The sequence below is a fragment of the Lissotriton helveticus genome, chromosome 9 (assembly GCF_964261635.1).
Source record: "Lissotriton helveticus chromosome 9, aLisHel1.1, whole genome shotgun sequence".
Lineage (NCBI taxonomy): Eukaryota > Metazoa > Chordata > Amphibia > Caudata > Salamandridae > Lissotriton > Lissotriton helveticus.
Genome location: NC_136070.1, coordinates 633,034,462 through 633,056,035, shown reverse-complemented (window position 1 = coordinate 633,056,035; position 21,574 = coordinate 633,034,462). Strand labels below are relative to the sequence as shown.

At 44.5% G+C, this 21,574-nt stretch overlaps 1 protein-coding gene across 1 annotated transcript in view; it reads left to right on the top strand.

The window, feature by feature from the left end:
* The window catches only part of LOC144781719 (N-acetyllactosaminide beta-1,3-N-acetylglucosaminyltransferase 2-like), a 67,333-nt gene extending 46,388 nt beyond the window's left edge, over nucleotides 1-20,945 (top strand). The window contains exon 2 of the mRNA XM_078660695.1: nucleotides 18,107-20,945. Coding sequence (XP_078516821.1) covers nucleotides 18,116-19,318 — 1,203 coding nt within the window. The 5' untranslated portion in view covers nucleotides 18,107-18,115 and the 3' untranslated portion in view covers nucleotides 19,319-20,945. The remainder of the gene's footprint in view (nucleotides 1-18,106) is intronic.
* Nucleotides 20,946-21,574: the final 629 nt, after the last annotated feature.

Genomic DNA, 21,574 nt, shown 5'->3' with positions numbered 1-21,574 from the left:
GCCACCCACCAGGTAAGATGGCTATATGGTTGGGCTGGAAACTGAAGTTCAAAATCCCTGAGAAGGGAGTAGGAGAGGGGGGTGCGTGTAGGGTTGAAACCATGCACGTGCGCAGGCCTTAAAAGAAGGGGGAGGGGGGCCCAAGTCCCTGACCACTCACAGTGTTCATGATCTGTATGACCTAGGCAGACAAAGCGCCGTTCGTTTGTACGGGCAGATAATTATTCACAGCCTGGTTGGGTCTGCCAACACAACTCCGGCTGGAGAAGCCTGTAAAGTCACTCGAAGAGTGTTGTGACTCTAGGCTGGTTGGAGAGATCAGCTCGCTACAGCAAACGCAGATGGAGATGATCGGTAATGGCTGCAACTGATGCGCACTCCGTCCCGCCTTAGGTGAGAGACCAGCGTCCTGGAGGACGTGGGGAGGGGCGCCCTCTGGTGGCTGGCAGACCGCAGCGCACTCCTATCCCGCCAATACAAAATTCAATTGCGGCCACATAGGAGTGACCGAGCAGGCTTCGCAAGCGAAGCGGAAGCTTCTTTATTAAATAACAATCAGGCAATTAATATCACATAGGCAATAAAAACCCTTAATTCCGAATCAGGCTACAACTCTGAGGAAACTTAACTGACTATGGCTGCAGCAGCGAGTCCAGCAAGGGTCAACAACAGTTATGGAGCCAGGAGATGCCTGTTTGGACAAGAGATGTTATTGTTAACGTTATGGTTTCCTAGGGCTTCATAGGATATTAAGTCCTTGTATTGGTTGTTGTTTTATTTAAAAAGGCTGCTGTTGAAATTAAAGGAGAAAGAATAGCATAATCCTTGCCCCTGTGTCATGACATGGAACTACTATGTCATGATTAACTCTAACTTTAATATGTGTACGTTACTAAATCTCAAACTTTCTACGATTAAGCATTTCAGAAATACATTTGAATACTCCACTCATTTATGATGTTAATACACACTGGGTGTCGAAAGTGTTAAATGCACATGAAGATTTACTTTTCCGTGACGTTTAGGGGTGAAGCTAAAATTATGTTGCTCCAACTCCCTTGTGAGGCAGATATGGTGCAGATTTTGGGGGAGGCATCAGAGGCCCATTGCAGCCGCAGTAGGAGCGTGGAAAAGCTGCGATTTGGGCAATGTTATCGCACAATAAAGACACTCCACACATTTCTGTTCAAAGCATAAAAGGTCACTTTATTACTAGGACAGCCAAAGACAGAACTCCGCAATTAAAACACCAACCTTTGTACCTTTTTCCCAAAACTTTTCCACAACTGTTTTTCCATCACATTCCCCAATGATTTCCTCATTTTTCCAAAACTCCAAAACTTTGTGTGTATATATATATATATATATATATATATATATATATATATATATATATATATATATATATATATATATATATATATATATATATTACCTACTGGCGGTCGCCAGTAGGTATATATAGTTAGGATTTTTTCCCTATGGGATTTTTGAAAATTCTATGTCTAATAACTTTGGCGTTTGTGGACGGAATTGGCTGAAATTTTCAGGAAAATGGAACATTTTGTTTCTGAGCCGCCCGTGGGGGGGGGGTTCGTCAAGGGGGGGCCGAGAAAAAAGGGGGGTCCCAAAACGTGTTTTTCCAATGTTAATTTCCATAGGGCGGTTGGCCTCACTTTTAGCCCGAACGGCTGAATGGATTTGCACGAAACTTGGCAAAATTGTAGGGACTGTTAGCCCGATGTGCCTTTGCTAGGTCTCAATATATGTGCTCCAGTGGATTTTGAGAAATTAACGTTCAAAAAAAGATATATATCTGTAAGCGCGCTCTGGGCAGCGCTCCGGTTCGCGTACTTGACGCGTAACGGAACTTCGCGAAGCTGATTGGCTCTCCGGTGTCTGTCAACATTCTAAACAGTCCGGAGCGGCCGCCATCTTGTCTCTCGGTAGGATCGAGAGACAAGAGGAGGCCAAAACAAAGGGGGAAATGACCATAAGGGGGCATAGTAGATCCTCCCTGACCCCCTAGGTTTGATGTGGAGGCTTTTTTTTTTGCGTGGGGAGCGCCCGGTTCGCGAACCGGGAAGCGTTCTGGGGAGCGTACTATAAGGAAAAAAGAATGATAGACTTTTCAAATACTGTATGTTAATTGATTGTTGGTTTTGTTGATTATTTTTTAATTTCTTTATTTTTTAAGCAATTATTTATTATTGTGATTGTGTTTCAAAATTTAATAAACTTTCTAACATTTCACTGTCTGAAATGTCATTATTTTCATTGAACATAGTTTGTAATCTCTGAGGGTGTAAAATGTCCTCATTTTGAAGGTCATCTACTGCTTGCACACATTGCAGTAGTTCTTGGTCCCAAGTTTCATCCATAAATTCTATATAATTTGGATCAATTATTTCTTGGCTGCTCTCTTGCAGGACAATTTGAAATGAAACTTTGTGTTCGACTTCCATTTTGCCTGAAATTTGGATTAAAAAAAAAATATATTAGTAGAGATAGGGCACTGTTGGGATTAATTTTAGATAGGCAGTTTTTATCAGTGAATTTATCTTTGGGCAGTGTATAGTATCAGAGTGGAAGTAGGAATATAAAAAAGTGTATGTGATTTAACGTAAGTAAATTCATAATTATACAAGAGAAGCCTTACTCCATCCATAACTATAACAGAGAAGTCTATCTAAATCTATAACTACTACAGAGGGATAGTATATAACTATCAGAAAAAGTTTACCATATTAACTTATAGTGCACAATATACTTCAGTTTTAAAAATAACAACTTACCTTTACAAAGAAGTTGAAGTGATTAGTGAAAATCCAATTGAAATGTACAACAAGAAGTAGTAGTCAAAATGGCTGTGTTTCCTTCTCTTCCTTTATATATATTCAGGTATATAACCAATCAAATGTCAGGTAAAAAAAGTAGAAAATGAAAGTAACATTTTCATTGGTTGTCAATTCCAACACTTCAGGTGTGTTTTGTGAAGTAATTTACCTCACGGTATTTAGAGAGGTCTACAGGCTAAATGGCTAAATGGAATTTCAATCAAATTTGTGAAAATGATAGGGATTGGTATGTAGTATGAGCTAATCTATATTTGGTGAAAGTGTCTCCAGTCGTTTTTCTGTAAATTACTTTCCCACCTTTTTTTGATGAAGCGCTTCCCGGGGAGCGCCCCAGTACGCGAACTGGCGAGCGCCCCGGTACGCGAACCTGAAGCGTTACGGGAGTCCACCATTTTGTGTTTCGGTTGAATTAAGATACAAGATGGAGCTGCGCTTCGCGTCTCAGTTCGCGTACCGGAGCACTTCCGGGTGCGCTAACGCGGCGCGTCATAAGACGCATTACGCGACAACGTGATACGTCGCGCTTCCGCGACGCGTCACGATGTTGATTTCTAACGCGGCAGTTGCGCAAACGGAACGTTTACCGGTTCGCGGACTGGGTCGCGGCATCAAGATGAGCTAACGGGAAGCTTCCCGGTTCGCGAACCGGGAGCGAATAAAAAAAAATATTAAAAAAAAAAATTATTAATAAACATATAAAATATATTTTTGGATTTAAAGAAGAATACATTTTACAGCTACAGATATTAGCTTTTAAAAAACCAATGAAATTCACTGAAAAAACCATAGGTTATAGACCATATATAGTTAGGAATTAGCATTTAAAAAACCTTATTTTACTCACACAAAACCATTGAAATTCCATATATAGTTAGTTGTACTAACTATATATCGCGCACCCGCAATCCACTGCTGATCATGTCACATATTACATCATTCATGACATGGTCAGTGACATCACTGATGACATCACTGATGACATCTCAAATGACATCACTGATGACATCTCAAATGACATCACTGATGACATCACTGATGACATCACTAACGGCATCTCAAATGACATCACTGATGACATCACTGATGACATCTCAAATGACATCACTGATGACATCTCAAATGACATCACTGATGACATCTCATTTGACATTACTGATCACATCACTGATGACATCATTCATGTGATAATACGATGAACCTCTTCAGACTCTAATATAACCTTAGATACACTCAGTGTAAACAGACACTCACAGACTGTCACTCATCCATGGAGTTACTCACACACCTAGTCAGTCATGGAAAGAATCAATCACACCTCCATTTCCTCAACTATACAGTTATACACACCTTACTTATTCAAACATATACTAACACATATTTACTCCCTTATACAATCCCTGATACAAGTTCACAATGATCCATACAGCCACTCACACATTCACTAGCTCTCATGCACAGTTATTTATATATGCCAACTCTCACATGTACTTTGTTTTACATATGTACTTACTTTGACATGTAGCACTGAGATATCCATTCACTCACCAATACACTCATGCACACAGTCAACCGCCCATACAGGTGTTTCCACATGCACTTTTGAACCCATACATCTAGTGAATCAACTGCTCACACATCTATGCACAGAGTTATACACCTCCCAGCCACCCACACACACACTCAGTCTCCCATACAAATACTTGGGCAATCAACCAATAACCCATATAGTTACTCATATAGTTACTGATCAACACATGCAGCAGTTTACAGAACAACAGACATAATGATGCACAAATTAAGACAGTTTAGTCACTAACCCATGCACTCAGTGAGACACATTTAATCAGTCACTCATACAGTCAGTCATGCACCTAATAAATCCTTCATCCAGACACTTCTAAATCCACTCATTCTTCAATACGTAAGACATATTTTAACTTTACAGAAACATACAGTCACTGGATGTTGTCATCAGTGATGTCATCAGTGATGTCATTTGAGATGTCATCAGTGATGTCATCAGTGATGTCATTTGAGATGTCATCAGTGATGTCATCAGTGATGTCACTGACCATGTCATGAATGATGTAATATGTGACATGATCAGCAGTGGATTGCGGGTGCGCGATATATAGTTAGTACAACTAACTATATATGGAATTTCAATGGTTTTGTGTGAGTAAAATAAGGTTTTTTAAATGCTAATTCCTAACTATATATGGTCTATAACCTATGGTTTTTTCAGTGAATATATATATATATATCCCAACCAAAGTTTTTCTTCCAATTTTCTTTACCCTTAACCACCTACCCTCCCCCCACCCCCCAGAGAGAAAGGATATGTCCGCTCCATACTCTCCTATCCCCCAAAACACGCCACCCAGGAAAACCTCCAGAGTTTTCCTGCCCCACCCAAAAAACCCGCCCTTAAAACCAAACACAAAATGCTTTTATTTATTTATTTATTTATTTATTAGTTTTTTTTAACTGCTTTGTGAGAACACCACAGATCAACCCCCCACAGTTTTGCCAGGACATCCCGTTCCATTAGGTAATAACTTTGACCCATCTGCGACAGGTGTACCCCATCGCACCTGAATAAATGGAGCATCTCACTCGAAAAATGCTCATGTACCAATACCGTGATACCCATTGCCTTGCAGAACACTGCCATCGCTCTGTTCAATTTCCGCGGGCTTTTTCCACCGCTGAGTGTAGCCTCGCCCCTCTCCATTGGTGCCTGTAAACAAAACCAGTCCACGCAACCCTTGTTCCAACCCAGTTTTGTTTCAGCACTGCCAGGTCCAACTTAATTTGTTTTATCAAGGTAAGGCCTGACGGTTCCACCAAATCGTTCTCACCCAGGTGTATAATGAGAAGATCCGGAATTCCCCACTCAGCAGCCATTTTTGACAGTAACGGGAAAAGGTCTTTCCACCTCATACCACCCACACCCTTCCACAAAACTTCGTGATCTTTTCCATACAAACCCAAACCCCTTCCACAGATTTGCTGTTCTGCAAAAACTGATGCCCATTTAATCAATGAATGGCCCACAATCCATGTCCGTTTTTTCCGCAGGAATTCCAGAACTCGACCTATGATGCAAAAACCCACAATTACAAAAAATACGAGGCAGAAATGCATGTTATAAACGAACATATCTATAACAACAATTGGACTTCCACCTCCCAATGTGCTGTATCTCCTCCCTCCCCCATCCCAAACGAGCCGCTTCCGTAGCCGCACCTATCCTGAAGGAATGTGTCCCAAAGAGTTGAGGATTAACACCCACCAATGCAAGTCCTTTCCTAAAAACTGAAAACCAGACAACTGTCCCCTTTGTTCGTGGCAAAAAATAACCCCAGCACGGAACACTCCAGACTTCGAAAAGGAATCCCACTCCCCCACAGGGCAACAACCCGCAACCCCGCTTGTTTTCAAATTGATCCAAGTTCCCACCCCTCTTTGGTCTGTCTTTGACTGTCTCAACCTGATCTGTAAGACTTCCCCATTCCCCACTCGAATGTCCGATGTCTGAATCCCCAATTGGTTCCTTAAACCCAACATTTCCGAAATCCGGAAAGCCCCGAAGAACATCCAGATCATACACAACTTGAACCTGGCTAGCTCCCATTCATCATAGCAACAGCTAGGCAAAACACTTAAGATTCTACGTAACAAATCATAAGTAATAGGTTCCCTCAAAGAATTAACAGCACCCCTAGTACACCCAAACCCCTTCAGCATCCTTTTCAACAAAAACCCAATCTGAACTTCCTTACCCATCAATAATTGACTATAAAAGGAGATTCCAGCTAACTTGCCGGAAATCGTGGTATGCGACAAACCTTTATCATACAAATGCAATGCAAATTTTAACAAACTGTTCATTTTCAACTGCTGAGCCATCCTGTTCGTGTGCCAAAGCATAATTGACAAATTCCGACCACGCTTGCTGGTAACAACTGCGCGTGGATTTAGCAATAGACTGCTCCACCGGTGTCACAATCCTCACTCCCCCAGGTCCCAGATGGTCGGAGGAACCGCCGTCTTGCTTCTGTCTGCTTTTGGCTCCAAAGACCGGAACTTCTGCCAATTGCAACAAGACAGAGCATCGGCGATTGAGTTGTTCACCCCAGGGATATGCCTGGCTCTAAAAACAATATTCATCTTGAGGATTTGCAACATAAAAGCTCTCAGTAATTGAAGCACTCTCACATCTCTTGCTTTCTGCCCATTGACCAAACTTACCACTGCCATGTTGTCGATGTGAAACAACACGCAACGGTCCTTGAATTCATCTCCCCACACCTGCAATGCCACTAGTAGCGGAAAGAATTCCAAGAAGGCGATACTGCGCCCTTGTTCCAACCAATGTTGCGGCCAACTCTCAGCGCACCAGCGCCCTTCCCAAAACAACCCAAAGCCTTGAGCCCCTGCCGCGTCCGAAAAAATCTGGACTTGCCACACAGTGTCGTCTTCAACAAAATTGACACACCATTGAATTCGTCTAAGAACCTCAGCCAAATGATCAAATCCTCTTTCACCTTGTTGGACAATCTTACATGGTGATGCGGCAAAGAAACCCCCGACATAGCAAGACCAAGACGTCTGCAAAAGGTTCTCCCTGCTCTCACCACCCTGCATGCAAAATTGAGGTACCCCAAAAGCCGCTGAACCTGTCCGAGTTGCAATTTCTTTTCACCCAGAACTTCTCTCAAAAATGACCTGATCTCCTGCACCTTGGCCAAGGGCAGCCTAGCCACCATAGCCTCCGTATCAATCTCGATGCCTAAGAAGACTAACTGTGACACAGGGCCTTCTGTTTTGTCTGGGGCCAATGGTACACCAAAATCGCCTGCCATTTCTTGAAAACATGCCAACACTCTAGCACATTGCCCACTCCCAGCCTGACCAATAAACAGAAAATCATCCAGGTAGTGGAAAATAGCTTCATGCCCAGACTTGCGTCTCACACACCATTCCAGAAAGGTGCTGAACATCTCAAAAAGAGAACAAGAGATGGAACATCCCATGGGCAATACTCGATCCACATAGAATTTCTCTTCAAAATAGATACCCAGCAGCTCAAAGTCCAACGGGTGTATGGGCAACAATCTAATAGCCGCCTGAATGTCACACTTGGCCAGTTGGGCACCCACACCCGCAAGGCGTACCAAACGCAAGGCGTCGTCTACCGAAGCATATGACACCGCCGTGTCCTCTGCGGAGATGAAATCATTTACAGAATGTCCTTCAGGCCAGTAGAGATGGTGAATGAGACGAAATTCACCTTGGGCTTTCTTTGGTAGGACTCCCAAAGGGGAGACCATTAGGTTGGACAATGGACAGCTACTAAAAGGACCTGCTATTCTGCCCAGCTCCAACTCCTTAGCCAACTTAACTCTAACTACCTGGGGTAATTCCTTTGCAGATTTTAGATTATTGGCCCAACGCTGCAACCGAGGACCTTGGTATCCAATCCTGAAACCCACCCGAAATCCCCAAAGTAGTTTAACTGCCGCTGTCCTATCCGGGTATTCCTCTAACCAATCCCTCATCACCTGAAGTTTAACTGGAGTATGCGCCTTTTGGTATAAGAGGTGAAATGGATCCCCTGCCTCTCTGCCCTCTTCCTTGCTCCCCCTGGTGTTGGTTTGGAAAACACTGGAAAATGGCATGACGACCCCCACACTGGGCGCACTCGTGTTTGAATCTGCAATACTGACGGACACAGGTACCTCTGTTAAATCCCCAACACGCACCTGTGGCAGGCAAATGTCCCCTCCCCGACCCACCCGCCCCCAATGGAGCGGGACGCTGGAGAAAGGGCCGATACTGGATGGGCAAACCACTAGCTGTATGTATTGTAGCTGATACCTGATGTCCCGACATCCATTGGAGCCACAGCTCTTGATCCACCTCACCCCATGGTTTATCGTTGAACAAGCTCACTCTAGCCCTGAACTCTTCATCGTAGTTCAACCAGGCATAGCCTCCCGCCTGCAAATGTGCCCTCCTGATGAGATCAATGTACTTAAATATTGCCACCGCCCGCTCTGGATACTGCTCACAATAAACACTTGCATATATGATAAAAGCGGCCGTCCAATTTTTCGATGGTCTTCGGCACTTTGGTGCGGCGAGACAACTCTAATTCCTCCTCCTTTGATCCCTCCCTAGCTTGCAAGTCCCTATGCAATAGACGGAAAACGTCTATGTAGTCGTGACTCCAAATTCTCTGTCTTGTCCTCTGTGACAAATGCATGCCCAGAGGCATGGCCACTCCCATATAAGGTAACTTGGTGCGACCACACCCCTGAACCGCACCCGACACAGAGGAGGCAGGACTAGCACCACCAACCCGCTCCAAGTGACCCCCAGACCCCTCTGTATTTGACTATGCTGTTTCTTGTGAGGTTTTACCCCCACCACCTTGCACCGACGCCCTCCCGTCAGGCCCACACTCCCTTGGCTCCACACTTGAGCCGCCCACTCGAGGCCGCGTCCACGCAGACCACCAGTCTTCCTTACCTGATGGCAACTGTGAAGCCCTTTGTTGAAACTCCTTCAGACCATGATGCTGATGACCGCCACGTCGACCCCGATCCGCAGAGAAAATCGCACCAGTTCTCTGAAACACACTAGAAGATGTGAGATAACCACCCCCCCCTGACTCCCAACTCATGCCCGCCCCACCCAGAAGCCGCCCCTGCCACCCATTCCCTGGAGTTATCCACATTTTCTTTGTCATTTTCATCAAATTCAATATAATCATCCTGAACCATATGTAAATCTTCACTAGTGCTAGGCATTGCGCCATCGCCAATGCCGCCATCATAACTTACCCAATTGGACATAGGCCTCTGACTTGAGCGCCCGGCCGATGATGCCCCAAAATCCGCACCGGATTCGCTACGGAGCTGATGAACAGTATCAAAAGACGCACTGTGCCAAACCAGAAGCTGAACTCTGACCCAAAGACCTGTGATCAGCGTCCGCTGACAAGTTCCCGCCGCTCCAGCGAGGAACCGCCTTTAACTTACCAAGTACCTGGGACCCTTGTGCTCTGGATAAAACCTTCTTGTGAAAGTCTACATGTTTGACCCACACCCATTGTCCTTGATGCGGACCCTTATGCGAATCAAACTGCACCTGAGGGCAACGCGGAGGTGGCCTGGACTCCGGATAAACCACCACCACATCACTGTCCTTGAGTACAGCAACCTTCTCCCTCAACCCCTCCCCCCAATAAGAACTGTCACCAGCCCCACAGCTCCTCAGGCCCAATTCACCCTGTTGATCCTCATCGAGTTGAGAGTCCTCCATGTCCTCCTCATGCCAGGGCTCCACGCCTCCAACTACTTTTGGGGGCCCTCTAGCTTGGGGCAGCAATACCCTTTGAAATCCTGCTCTCTCCTGTGTCTGACCGCCGATAGCAGGTGGCACTGTCTCACACCTTTCAACAACTGCATCCCTCAACGAGACCTCCTGACAACTGCCTTCGTCGCTGTCACTGGAGTAGTCCACCAGCGCAGTAGCCGGCTCCCCCACCCAGACATCAGGCGCGATATCCACATGACTGTCCATGGCACCCACAGAATATGACAATGTGGTAATGCTTTCAGGGCAAACCGCTTCCTGCCTTAAAGTAACACCTGACACCTGCGGAGCCACACTGTCCTCCTGGCAAAATTTGCCGCTCATGGGATTCATTAACAATGCCATATGCTGCTGCCTATTTACCAATGGCATGCCGGCCCTTCCACCACGCTTTCCTGCTCTCTTTCTGCCCTGAGGTACAATTACCAATTGAGTTTGCCTCACAAAAACCGGGGCTGAGGAAGAGCGAAGCGTCGCTCTCTTCCCCCTAGGATTCCTGCCTGCGGAGCGCGCTCTGCGTGATCTAAAGGGGGCCACAGAGGTCTCACCAATCTTCTCTGAGGGGTGGCTCACCCCTGTCATTCATGCCGCCACCGCACGACTCACCCCCTCAGCTGCCAAGCGACGCGGCCGTTTTTCTGGGAAAACTCTTTCTTCCAGAGCTCCAGGGCGTAAGAGGTCGGTGCGCCCCACCGCCACCAAGGCTTGTATTGCCTCCTTAGCGATTTCTTCCGCCGACATCGTCGGGCTTCTTCACAGGAAAAAAGTACTTTTCCTCACAGAATGTCAGAATGTACACCACACTGACTTGGAAAACACACTCCAGCCGACAAAACGACTTCCGCCACTTGTTTCCGCTGTCCAGCTGATTCCAGTCAAATTCTGACAGGAGTTCGCTAGCTGACACCAAAAACGACACGCCGCCCTCCTCACTCGCAGCGAGTGATGTCTTGTTCCCGCTCCCGCCCCGAGCGCGGCTAGGCCCCTCCCACAACCCCAACCGACCAATCACCTCCCGTGGGAGGTCGCATTGTGCGAACCATCCCAGGGGGACATCGGCGCATGCCAAGTCCCCCCGGGACCCAACACACTGACTCTGTCAAACCCAAGCAGGGATGGTGGTGTTACAGCGATCCTGACCGAAACAAAAGAGTAAGAGCAAGTAAGTGATCGAAACAAAAGCTGTTAAGGCATATAAGACATATACTAACTTAAGTGGTGATAGCAAAGCCAGTAATAAACCAGGTGAAGTTAGGAAAAAAAACAAATAGCAGAAAAGAAGGAATAGAGTTGGTCAAAGGAGTCCTTTACATGGATTGTAAACCAAACAGTCAGTTAATTAACATCAATAAGGGTACAACAAACAAGGAAAATCAACTGCTACTTTTCTGAGTGAGGAGCAGCATGTAAAAGAGGAAGATGATTCTGTGTTTGAACCATTTCTATATTGTGAATATTCTATTCTAGATTATTTTTTGTTTATATGATTGTTCTTTAAAGTGCTAGCGGTTTTTCAGTGGCCATGGAGAGGCAGCATGCTTTGGCTTTAGGAGGGAGCCAGAAGCCAGTGCCAGCCGCACTGCTGCGCCTCCTGCAAGTCAGGCGCACTGTTCCCATGCCACATGTTGTGCATGGCAAACAGTGTGTGCACCAACCGGACTGACCTAGGGAGGCACAACATGGGCCCCGGCCACAGTCCACATGGGGTTATTCGCCATGGTTCTCTTTTTATGAACTTTTGCCCACCTTTTTGTGGCAGGGTCCCTGCCATGAAAAGGTAGGCAGAAAGTCAGGTCATAAATTCCACAGCGGTGCCCATGCCAGCACCGCCAACATTGACTGACATTGTCCCCACTGCTGTCAATGCAGGTGCTCAGATCTTGGCAGTGGTGGCAGTCTGGAGACTGTCTCACCACCCTCATCATAATCGGGAAGTCGAACCACCAGGCATGCGGAATGTTGGACCACCAGAAAGCAATGGCGGTTCCCAGACTGCCATGGTCATATTCAGTCCCTAAGTGTTAATAAACAATTCTAGATTGTTAAAATTGTCTTGTTTTGAACTTTGTTATACAGCAATGAAAATGTGCATAGCTTACACATGGAAGAACAATGAATAAATAAGCTGGTGCCTGTTTTGGCTGTTCAATACAATGATCTTACTGGCTGTGCTAAACTTCGCCCACCTCTCTCACTATATCCCAGGTTTAAGTTAGTTTATTATCACAATCATAATTTGTAAAATGTTCACATAGAGAAACCTTTTTAATGAAACAGGCTTTGTATTCTGTATTTTTTAAAACCACTAATCTTTTTGCTGGTGATTGTTGCAACTGAGCCCTACAAGTGAAAATCTGAAAATGTGGTACTTATAGTTAAATAAAATCAATTAAAGTTGCAAGTTTAAAGCCTTACTATGAATTAACACTTTAAATGTTATCAGAACTCTTCTTACTCGGTTCATGTCGACCAGAGCCTACCTGCAGAGGGTGTTCCTTTAACATTTTGCATGACTTTTGCTGAACCTAAGCATGCCACAATCTGATTTTACTAAATAGTTTGATTACCGTCAACCACATCAACTCATCCATTTTCTATTATGTTTGCTAAAGACCTCAACATGACTTTGGTATCGAACCTTGATTGGGGTAGGCCTGTCAACCTGCCCATCGATATCTTGGCACTACCATCTCACTCTGTCTTTTTCCATATAGTCATGTATGTATTGCGACTTATATAGCGCACGTATCACCCGAAGGCATCAAGGCGCTTGCCTTGGGAACCTGTCCTGGCTTTTCCCTGTGAGATAACCCCTACTGGTTATCCCCAGGGTGAAAGCCAGGCATCCCGCAGCGGGTGGGCGCCGTAGTGGAGATTAAGCAACTATTGCCCAGAGTTGCAGCTTGGGACCCCATGATTAGAATAGGCACCGAGGCGAGAATTATAGAGTCTGTGGACATTTTGGGCTCAGGACCCTGCCACGTCGGGAATTGAACCCTGGTCCCGGGCCAGACCTCTGCATCAGGGTCTGCCGCTCTAATCAGTGAGCCACACTCCTCCAGTCATCATGCTATAGTGACTTCCAAGACAACCTGAAACGGTCAAAGAGTAAGCCAGCCCAACCATTTTATTTCACTTTACAAATGTATATTGCTGCCAGAACAGATAAGTAACTTTGGAAGTGTGTATAGACTGAGTATACCAACTACTACTATCCAGTGGCTCTTGCCTAAACTCAGTCAGTAGACTTATTTTTTTATTAATATAGGAGGGCCCTTTGATAGGATTGTGATTGTTAATAAGATTTCCCCTCTTGCAAGGTTCTTTGACGCATGTAAACTGCGTGTCAGGCCCGTATTCAATTGAGAGGAATTTTGAGATGGGATCACCGTTTTGCTCTAAATAGCTGGATGAATTCCATATAATTATACTTGGATATGTTGAAGTAGATTCAGTAAGTATGGATAAAAACCTATTTTTAAGAGCATGATGGCTGTAGCCCCATATAAAGTAATTAAGGTGTCCAAAAGTCTCTTTGATCTGCCTGAGACAGGCTGAACGTTTGTTTTTGTGAGTATGTCTATTGAACTTTGTTAGGGTATTTTGTTATATTAGGAACATAAAAGAAGTTCCCTAGGAACGTTGCATGATGTTTCTAGGAAGACACTATATTTTGTTTGTATCCAGTTCAGACCGTTTTAATAATAATATAGACCTCAAATGATGATCTGATTACATGGAAAAGCTATATTGACAATCCTTTGAATATTTCAATGTCTTAGACAAAGTTGAAGTCTGAGTCATCAGAAACCATATGAATGTGATGAGAACAGGAGAGATTGTTCACTCTGCAGTGAGTATTGGGATTTATTTACTTGAAGGAGGGACAGATTCTAACTAAAATGCACAGAACTACTAATGCCATGGCTCCAAAGTGTGTATTGCATGCAAGGAGCATATAACCCTAAAAGCTTAAATTCTGTCTCATGTGATGACTCATTAAAGAAAAAAGAAAATAATTAAGACTTGTGAATTGCACATGGATGAAGTATTGATGCTAACATAATTTGTGGCTGTAAATATGCAGCTTGTCAGCCTTGGACAATGTGTAAGGCCACATGACAGCAGGGATATTGAGTTCATCGCTGTTGAAGTGCATTTCTTATTGCAATCCTTTGCATAGTCCTCCATTTGATAACTGCTGCCTCACACGAGGACTAAAGTTGTGACATTTGCCATATTTGCAAAGCGAGAATGTACTTTACTGTTCTCGGAGTAAAACGAATTTTGAAATAAACACTTTATTATCGAATACTCATGTTGTGCATACATTGAAGAATACTAGCACGTTTTTAAGGCAGGTGATTGAGGAAACTAAATCAAAATTATTGGGTTGATGAAATGTGTTGATGTAGTGTTATTGAATTGTGGTGTATTTTGTGAGGGTGTCTTTGCACATGATCAAATAGCTATTTAATGTAGTATTTGTATGCTTCTAGTGTCTGTATAGTAATTAACTGTGAGATGGTGGTGAACATTTTGGCAAGTGGTTACTATTTAAGTGATTCCCTAAACTACATTGGTATACGTTTGATGCCTTGAGGTGAAAAAATTGGTACTATTTGAGATACTGCTTTATGAATTCACAGCTTAAAACTTGAACTCCCTGAATCCCACTTGAAAGACATAACCTACCTAACTGCACCTGATAAAACTTGAAAACTAAAGGAGTCAAATTGGCTTTTGAGGAAGGACTTGACTTTGCACACGTTGTGACCAAGGAATCAATCGGTTAGTACTTCTCACCCGTGAAGGTATCCAGGTGCCGAGTTGCTGGGCTTTGTTGAAAAGCTAGGTCCTGAGTCTTCCTCAAGTCCATCAGCGAGGGTGATATTTGGAGTGTTCCAGGACTTGTTCGCAAGGTGGTTGAAGCTATGGCGGATGCACAGTGTCTGTGCGAAGACAAGGGAGGCAGAGCAAAGCTTTTTGGATGATTGGTGGAAGTTGAGGCGGTGGTTCTTGTACGTAGGTTCTTGGTCGTGGAGGGCTTTCTTGGTGTGTGTCAGTAACTTGAATTGGCATCTTTTCTGGATGGGTAGCACTTGGAGGTTTCTCAGGTGTAGGGTAAAGTGGTTCAGTTTGTCAGGTTGATGATCAGTCTTGCCGTTGAGTTCTGTTTTGTCTGGAGCCTTCCTGTGACTTCAGTAGTGGTTCCTGCATCAAGTGCATTTCAGTAGGCCAGCCGGCCCGTAATTAAGGCTTGCATGACTGTTTTTCTCGTGCCTATGCGGGTCCATTTGACGATTCTTCAGAGCAAGCGGAGAGTGTTGAAGCGGGTGGAGGAGACTGTGTTGATCTGTCGTTTCATGGTGAGTTGGTTGTCCAGGATGATGTTGAGGTTGCCGGATGGTCCGTGGTGTGGGAATGGGTCTGAGTTCAGTGTGCCGCCAGGTGGCATTCCAGAGAGCGGCTTGGTTGCCAAAGATCAGCACTTCAGTATTGTCATTGTTGAGCTTCAGACCGTTGTTCTTCATCCAGTCTGCGACAGTCTTCATGCCTTTGTGGAGGATGGTGTTGGTGGTGGTGGGGTGTGCTGAGAACAATGAACTGGGTATCATCTGCTTAGGCTATGATGAGCTTGTGGGTTCTGAGGATGACGGCTAGAGGAGTCATGTAGGTGTTGAAGAGGGTTGGTCTGACGAACCATAAGGAATGTGTGATGATGCAAGTACATCATCATAATTTCCACTCCATTTGCATGTGTTCTATGTTGGAGGTTCATTATAGATTGTAGGGCAAAAGGAATTCCAAGGTGGGCAGTTGATCCTGGCATCTTGTGAAGGACTGACGCCAGGTTGTGTCTCCAATAAAGCTTATTAGAAGAACCCATCTTATTTGGATTATCGTGATAACCTTCGTCCAGTAAAGAATGCTGCAGATGGTGCTTGTGGGTTTTGAGGTGAAGGTAGATAGGTTGATTCTCTGTGTTCGTCCCATGAGGAATGATACAATCCACCTAAGTTTGTCTCCCTTGATTCCTGTGCAGCCTCTTGAAGAGTGTGTGGTGGGATACTGTGTCGAAAGCGGCGGAGAGGTCGAAGAGAATCAGGGGATTGATTCTCCCTTGTCGAGTAGTGTGTGAGGGTTTGTGCTGTGGTTGGCACGGAAACTGGATTGGAAGGCATCCTCCAGGTTGTTTTTCCTCCAGGTGTTCGGTGAGTTGCTGGTTGATGGCCTTCTCCAGGACTTTGGCGGGGGAAAAGGAGCAGCGAGATGGGGTGGTAGAATTCGCGCAGGTCGACTGAGGATTTCTTGGGGAGAGGTCTGACTTTTGCATGTTTCCATGCGTCGGGAAAGGTAGCTGTGGCGATTGTGTTAAGAATGTTGGTAAGTTGGTGGCTGATCTCTTAACTTCCTAGGATGATGAGGCGGTGGGGGCTGGGGTCTGTGGGTGCTCCCAAGTGGATGGAGTTCATGTTGGCTGTGGTGCTCTGTGTGGTGAGCTGTTCCCATTGCGGTGAGTTGCTGGTCAGGTGAAGCTTCCGTGGGAGTGAGGAGGTTGTTGAGTTAGGGCTCACAGTTCTTGTAGATGGTAAATATCTTGTCAAAGTGATACGCTAGATCGTTGCAGAGTTCCTGTGAAGGAGGAATTGTGTTCTCTGTGGCTTGTGGGTAGTATAACTCTCTGGCGATGATGAAGAGTTCCATGGTGTGGTTGCCACTTGCCTTGATGCAGTCTGCAAGGGCATCCTTTTTCGTGTCCTGGGTGGTATTCGTTGAGGGATGACTTGAAGGTAGCTCGGTCTGTAGCGTCTCTGCTGCTGCTGCGCAGTTTTCTTCTCTCCAGTTGTTTGCAGCTGCATGTCATTGTCCTGAGTTCTGGTATGTACCAGATGGCATCTTTGGTGGATCTGCAGTTTTTGACTGTTTTGATGAGGCGGCTAGGTCTGTGGCGTTGGTAATCCAGGTGTTGAAGTTCTGGTCTGCCATTTAAGGTTGGTTGCGGCGTCCGGCTGGGTGGTGTTGAGAGCGTCCATCCATTAAGTCTGTGTCACTTTACTCCAGCTGTGGAAGGAGGTGGGGGGGGGGGGGGAGTTGGAGGTGGTACACAGTGATTCTATGATGGACAATGGAGTGGTCTGTCCATGTGAGTTCTGTGGCATGTGTGTTTTTCACTCATGCTGGACTTGTGAGGTCTGTTACCAGCTGAGTGATGCTAATGTTGTCCATTCATTCCAGGAGGTTGGTGGAGTTGGTGTCTGTGGGGTTGTCCAGGTGAAAGTTGAGGTTCTCGAGGAAGGTGTAGTGCTTGTACTCGATGGGCCAGTGGGACAATAAATCTGTCATGTCGTTTCAGATGCTGGTGTGTGGTCCCAAGGCTGTAGGCAAGGGTGCCTATAATGGTTGTTTTGGAGTACCGAATAAGGGCAATTCCTCGCATTCCCATTTAACAATCACATTTCACTGGAGTAAATGGGTCAGGGATAGACAGTATTTGTAATAAAAACTTAAATTGTGATTTTAAAAAAATGCTTAACGAGTTAACAAATTTTCCTCGCTGTCACAGTCACTGTTTGATAAGTCCCCTTGTTTGTGATGTGCAATGAAAATCTTATCTTCTGAATGCCAGTTCTCTGAAAACATACATCCAGTTACCTTACTTTTTATCTGAGCATAATGTAGCATTGTTCTCATTAACCTTTTTATATAAATTTCCAGTCTTTATTTAACTGCATGTAAGGCAGCCATACTGGGTACACTGAAGACATGCTGTAAAACTGTAATATTCATGGACCTAAATATATGAAACTCATTTGGAACTGCAACAGTTGTCTAAAATGTGTCTTTCTTCTTCTTTGTAGGCACAAGATATGAGTGTCCGAATTGCTAAACTGTACGTCTGGTTGACATGTCTCTTTGCTGCGAACATTATTGTGTACACTGTGGTGTCTTTATCCAAGAAGCAGAGCAGCAGCAAGAGTGCTGGACAGGACAAATTTGTTACCCTGAAGGACAACCTGTGGCAGAAGGTTGATTTCTCCAAGCTGCCATTGTGGGAGCTGCTAACTCTATATGTGGATAGGCGGGGAAACCCTATCTTGAAGAATACTACTGAAGTATTGAACCTCACTTGGCCAGAAAGCTGCAGTGACCAATTTAGGTCCGCCACCTCCAAAATCCATGACTTTGTTTCATACCCAGAGCACATGAAGGATTTTGTTCTGTCCATGCACTGTCGAAATTACTCCTTGCTCATAGATGCGCCAAAGGTTTGTCATCACAAACCTGAGCTTCTTATGGCCATCAAATCTCAAGTTGGCAACTTTAATCAACGACAGGCTATTCGTGACACTTGGGGAAGCAGTGGCAAGGTTGGTAACTGGACAGTTAAGACTGTCTTTCTTCTGGGCAGACAGGACCCAGAGGGAGGCCACCCAAACCTGACTATTCTTTTGGATTTTGAGAGACGCAAGCATGGGGACATCCTCTTATGGGACTTCCATGATACCTTCTTCAATTTGACTCTTAAGGATATTCTTTTCTTCCAATGGTTGGAAGAGGGTAACTGCCCTACAGTGGAATTCATCTTCAAGGGTGATGAAGATATTTTTGTGTCAACAGACAGTCTCTCTAAGTACATTTCAGGTCTGAATGCTAGTGAGAAAGAGAATCTGTTTGTGGGCAACGTCATAAGGGACGCCAAACCCATACGCGATCGCAAGTTAAAGTATTTTATCCCAGAAAGCTTCTACAAAAGTAACTACCCACCATATGCAGGTGGAGGTGGGCTCCTCTTCACACGGGATATGGCTAGTCGGCTCCACCGTGTCACACAAGACATTATGCTGTTTCCCATTGATGATGTTTTTCTGGGCATGTGCCTGAAGGCCATCGGGGTAGACCCGCAGATCCATCATGGCTTTATGACCTTTGATTTTTCAGAGAAGGAAAAACAGAATCTCTGCACCTACAGAGACTTGATCATGATACACAGGAGAACACCTCAGGAGACTATCAGACTGTGGCGGGAGGTCAATGACCCAACTCTGCCTTGTTCACTTAGTGATTTATGATTATTGTTTGATCTAAGTGCTTCAAACTCCAGCAGTAACCACTTCGTCCCACAGGATTATCATGTTTACTAGCAAGGGCTTTTAGGGGTGAGAAAATCTATTACAGATACTGTATGTATGATGATCAATGTCTGTGACATTGTGGACACAATTGAGTTACAAGAATAGTTGAGGATTTTGTCATGACTGTGTGAAGGTGGCAAGGTGGGCGGGGTTTAGTGGGTCTACCATGCTAAGCAGAACTGTTCTACTTAACGTCTCACCCACTTTGTCAGAGGAGCAGCAAAAACCACTCTACAGCAAACTGAAGCTTTCACTTGTGAAAGGATTGTTAGACTGGCACCTGGACTTGACAGCACTGGTGATTGCAATAGGAAATTTATTTTCAGATGCCAGGTTCGAATATGGGATGATTTGGGAGCTTACTTCCAACCTGAACCCCAATTGCACAGGAGTCTGAGATGGAACTGGCCTAAGTTTCCCATTACAGTGTCATTAGGCTGACTGCTGCGCTTCTGATTGCGCATGTGGATTACAACTGAGCCTTGACATGAAGGGGAATCGGACTGACCATGCAATTCGTTACCATAAAGCTTGCATCTCTGAGCCTCTTGGTTCTGTCTACACAGAAGCATAACTTTAAAATCTTTAATTGGAAGCTTTTCTCACACACCAGCTGAAGCTTTTCCACATCACAAACCCCACAAGTGATTTTTTTTTTTAATCTGCACAATAACTCGAAGTACCCATGTTAAAGAAAATTGTGCCTACTTCTGTATCAAAAAACCTTAAATGGCTTTAGTGGTTCTTCAAGCCATTATTACAATAGCCTATTTGGTTTTCATTCCCTTGGAATGGAGCAGCTGCGCTCAGTAATACTTAACATTTCAATAGTATTGCATATTAAAAGCACAATCTGATCATCCCACCATTCACCTTAAACTCAGTCCATCATTCTTTTCTACTCACAGGTGCTGATGTTGGTCACTATTCTCAAGTCGATGCTCATCCTCAGTCTGTAGTGGGGATGAAATAATGGCACCCTTCTCTGAAATGTATGCAGATGTTTGGTTTTGTGTGAAACTATTCTTCCATTGCACATTGGATTTTTGTACATGCACGGGGGGGGGGGGTCTCAGATTGTTTAACTCTGTAAACGAAATTATCCATTTTAAGATATGCTGTCCTTAAAGGTGGCATGGCATATGTGGGAAAAATCTTCTTAGAGAGTTGGGAAATCAGCCCATTTGGGAAACCATCCCATTACCATGTGGACCAGTCCACCTTCATATTTCCCTGTGCTATGGGCTCTACTGCTACTAGGTTGCCAGACAAATAAAAAAAGGTCACTGAAAGAATCCATTTCCTATCCGTTCTCCTGAGATTGTTCACTTTCAGACGTGATCCGTTGAAGGTGATTACTGTACTTTGTGTACGTTGTACTGTTCCATTTTAAAGAACATGTTGATTTTTCTTTCTTTGTGCAGTTTCATGTACCACGCCTTCTGCGACAAATAACCATTTCTTTTGATATTGACTGTTAATGTATCGATACACTTAGGCTTTTTTGTGTGGTTTTCATTTTGCCCCCACAGACCTTACTTTATGTATTAAAGTAGTGGTAAATGACTTTGAGGTGCATGGTATGCTTTTTTTTGTGTATGTGCCCTTAACGTAGCCAAAGACTTCACTAACCACAAGTGTCTGAGCTCCCCAGTGTCAGTGGTTCTGCTCTAAACTGTGAAAATAAAAGTAGCTTTCTCCTTTTATTTTTTTAAATACTTCTCAAGTATCTTCAAATTGAATTGCTCCTCTGGCAGGCGCTTCCTCTGTGAAATATGGTGTTCTGCCCAAGAAGATGGTTTGATTCGCTCTTTACTGCTAGTCTCATGGGGCTTTTAAAATATGTTTATGTTGAGAAGTGTAGTTACGTTTTTGTAATTTTTTTTTTTTTTTTTAAACCTTTATAAGCATCAAAAGGATATACAATTCGAGGCCTACAACCGAATCGGCCGGCATCAATATGTAAAACGGTCACCGGTTCCAAGGCAAATAGCACAGATTCAAGCAGCAAAGGCAAAGGCAAAACAATCGTAAAAAGGGGGGAGAAGACACCTAGGAACCAGACGGCCAACAAACAGGAGCAAAAAAAGGTTAATTTTATAATATGGGGATTAGGCATACGATAGGCTCACTTTCAATATAAAGGCGTCCGAAGTCCCACAACCCTCCTCAGCGACAATAAGGGGGCATGGG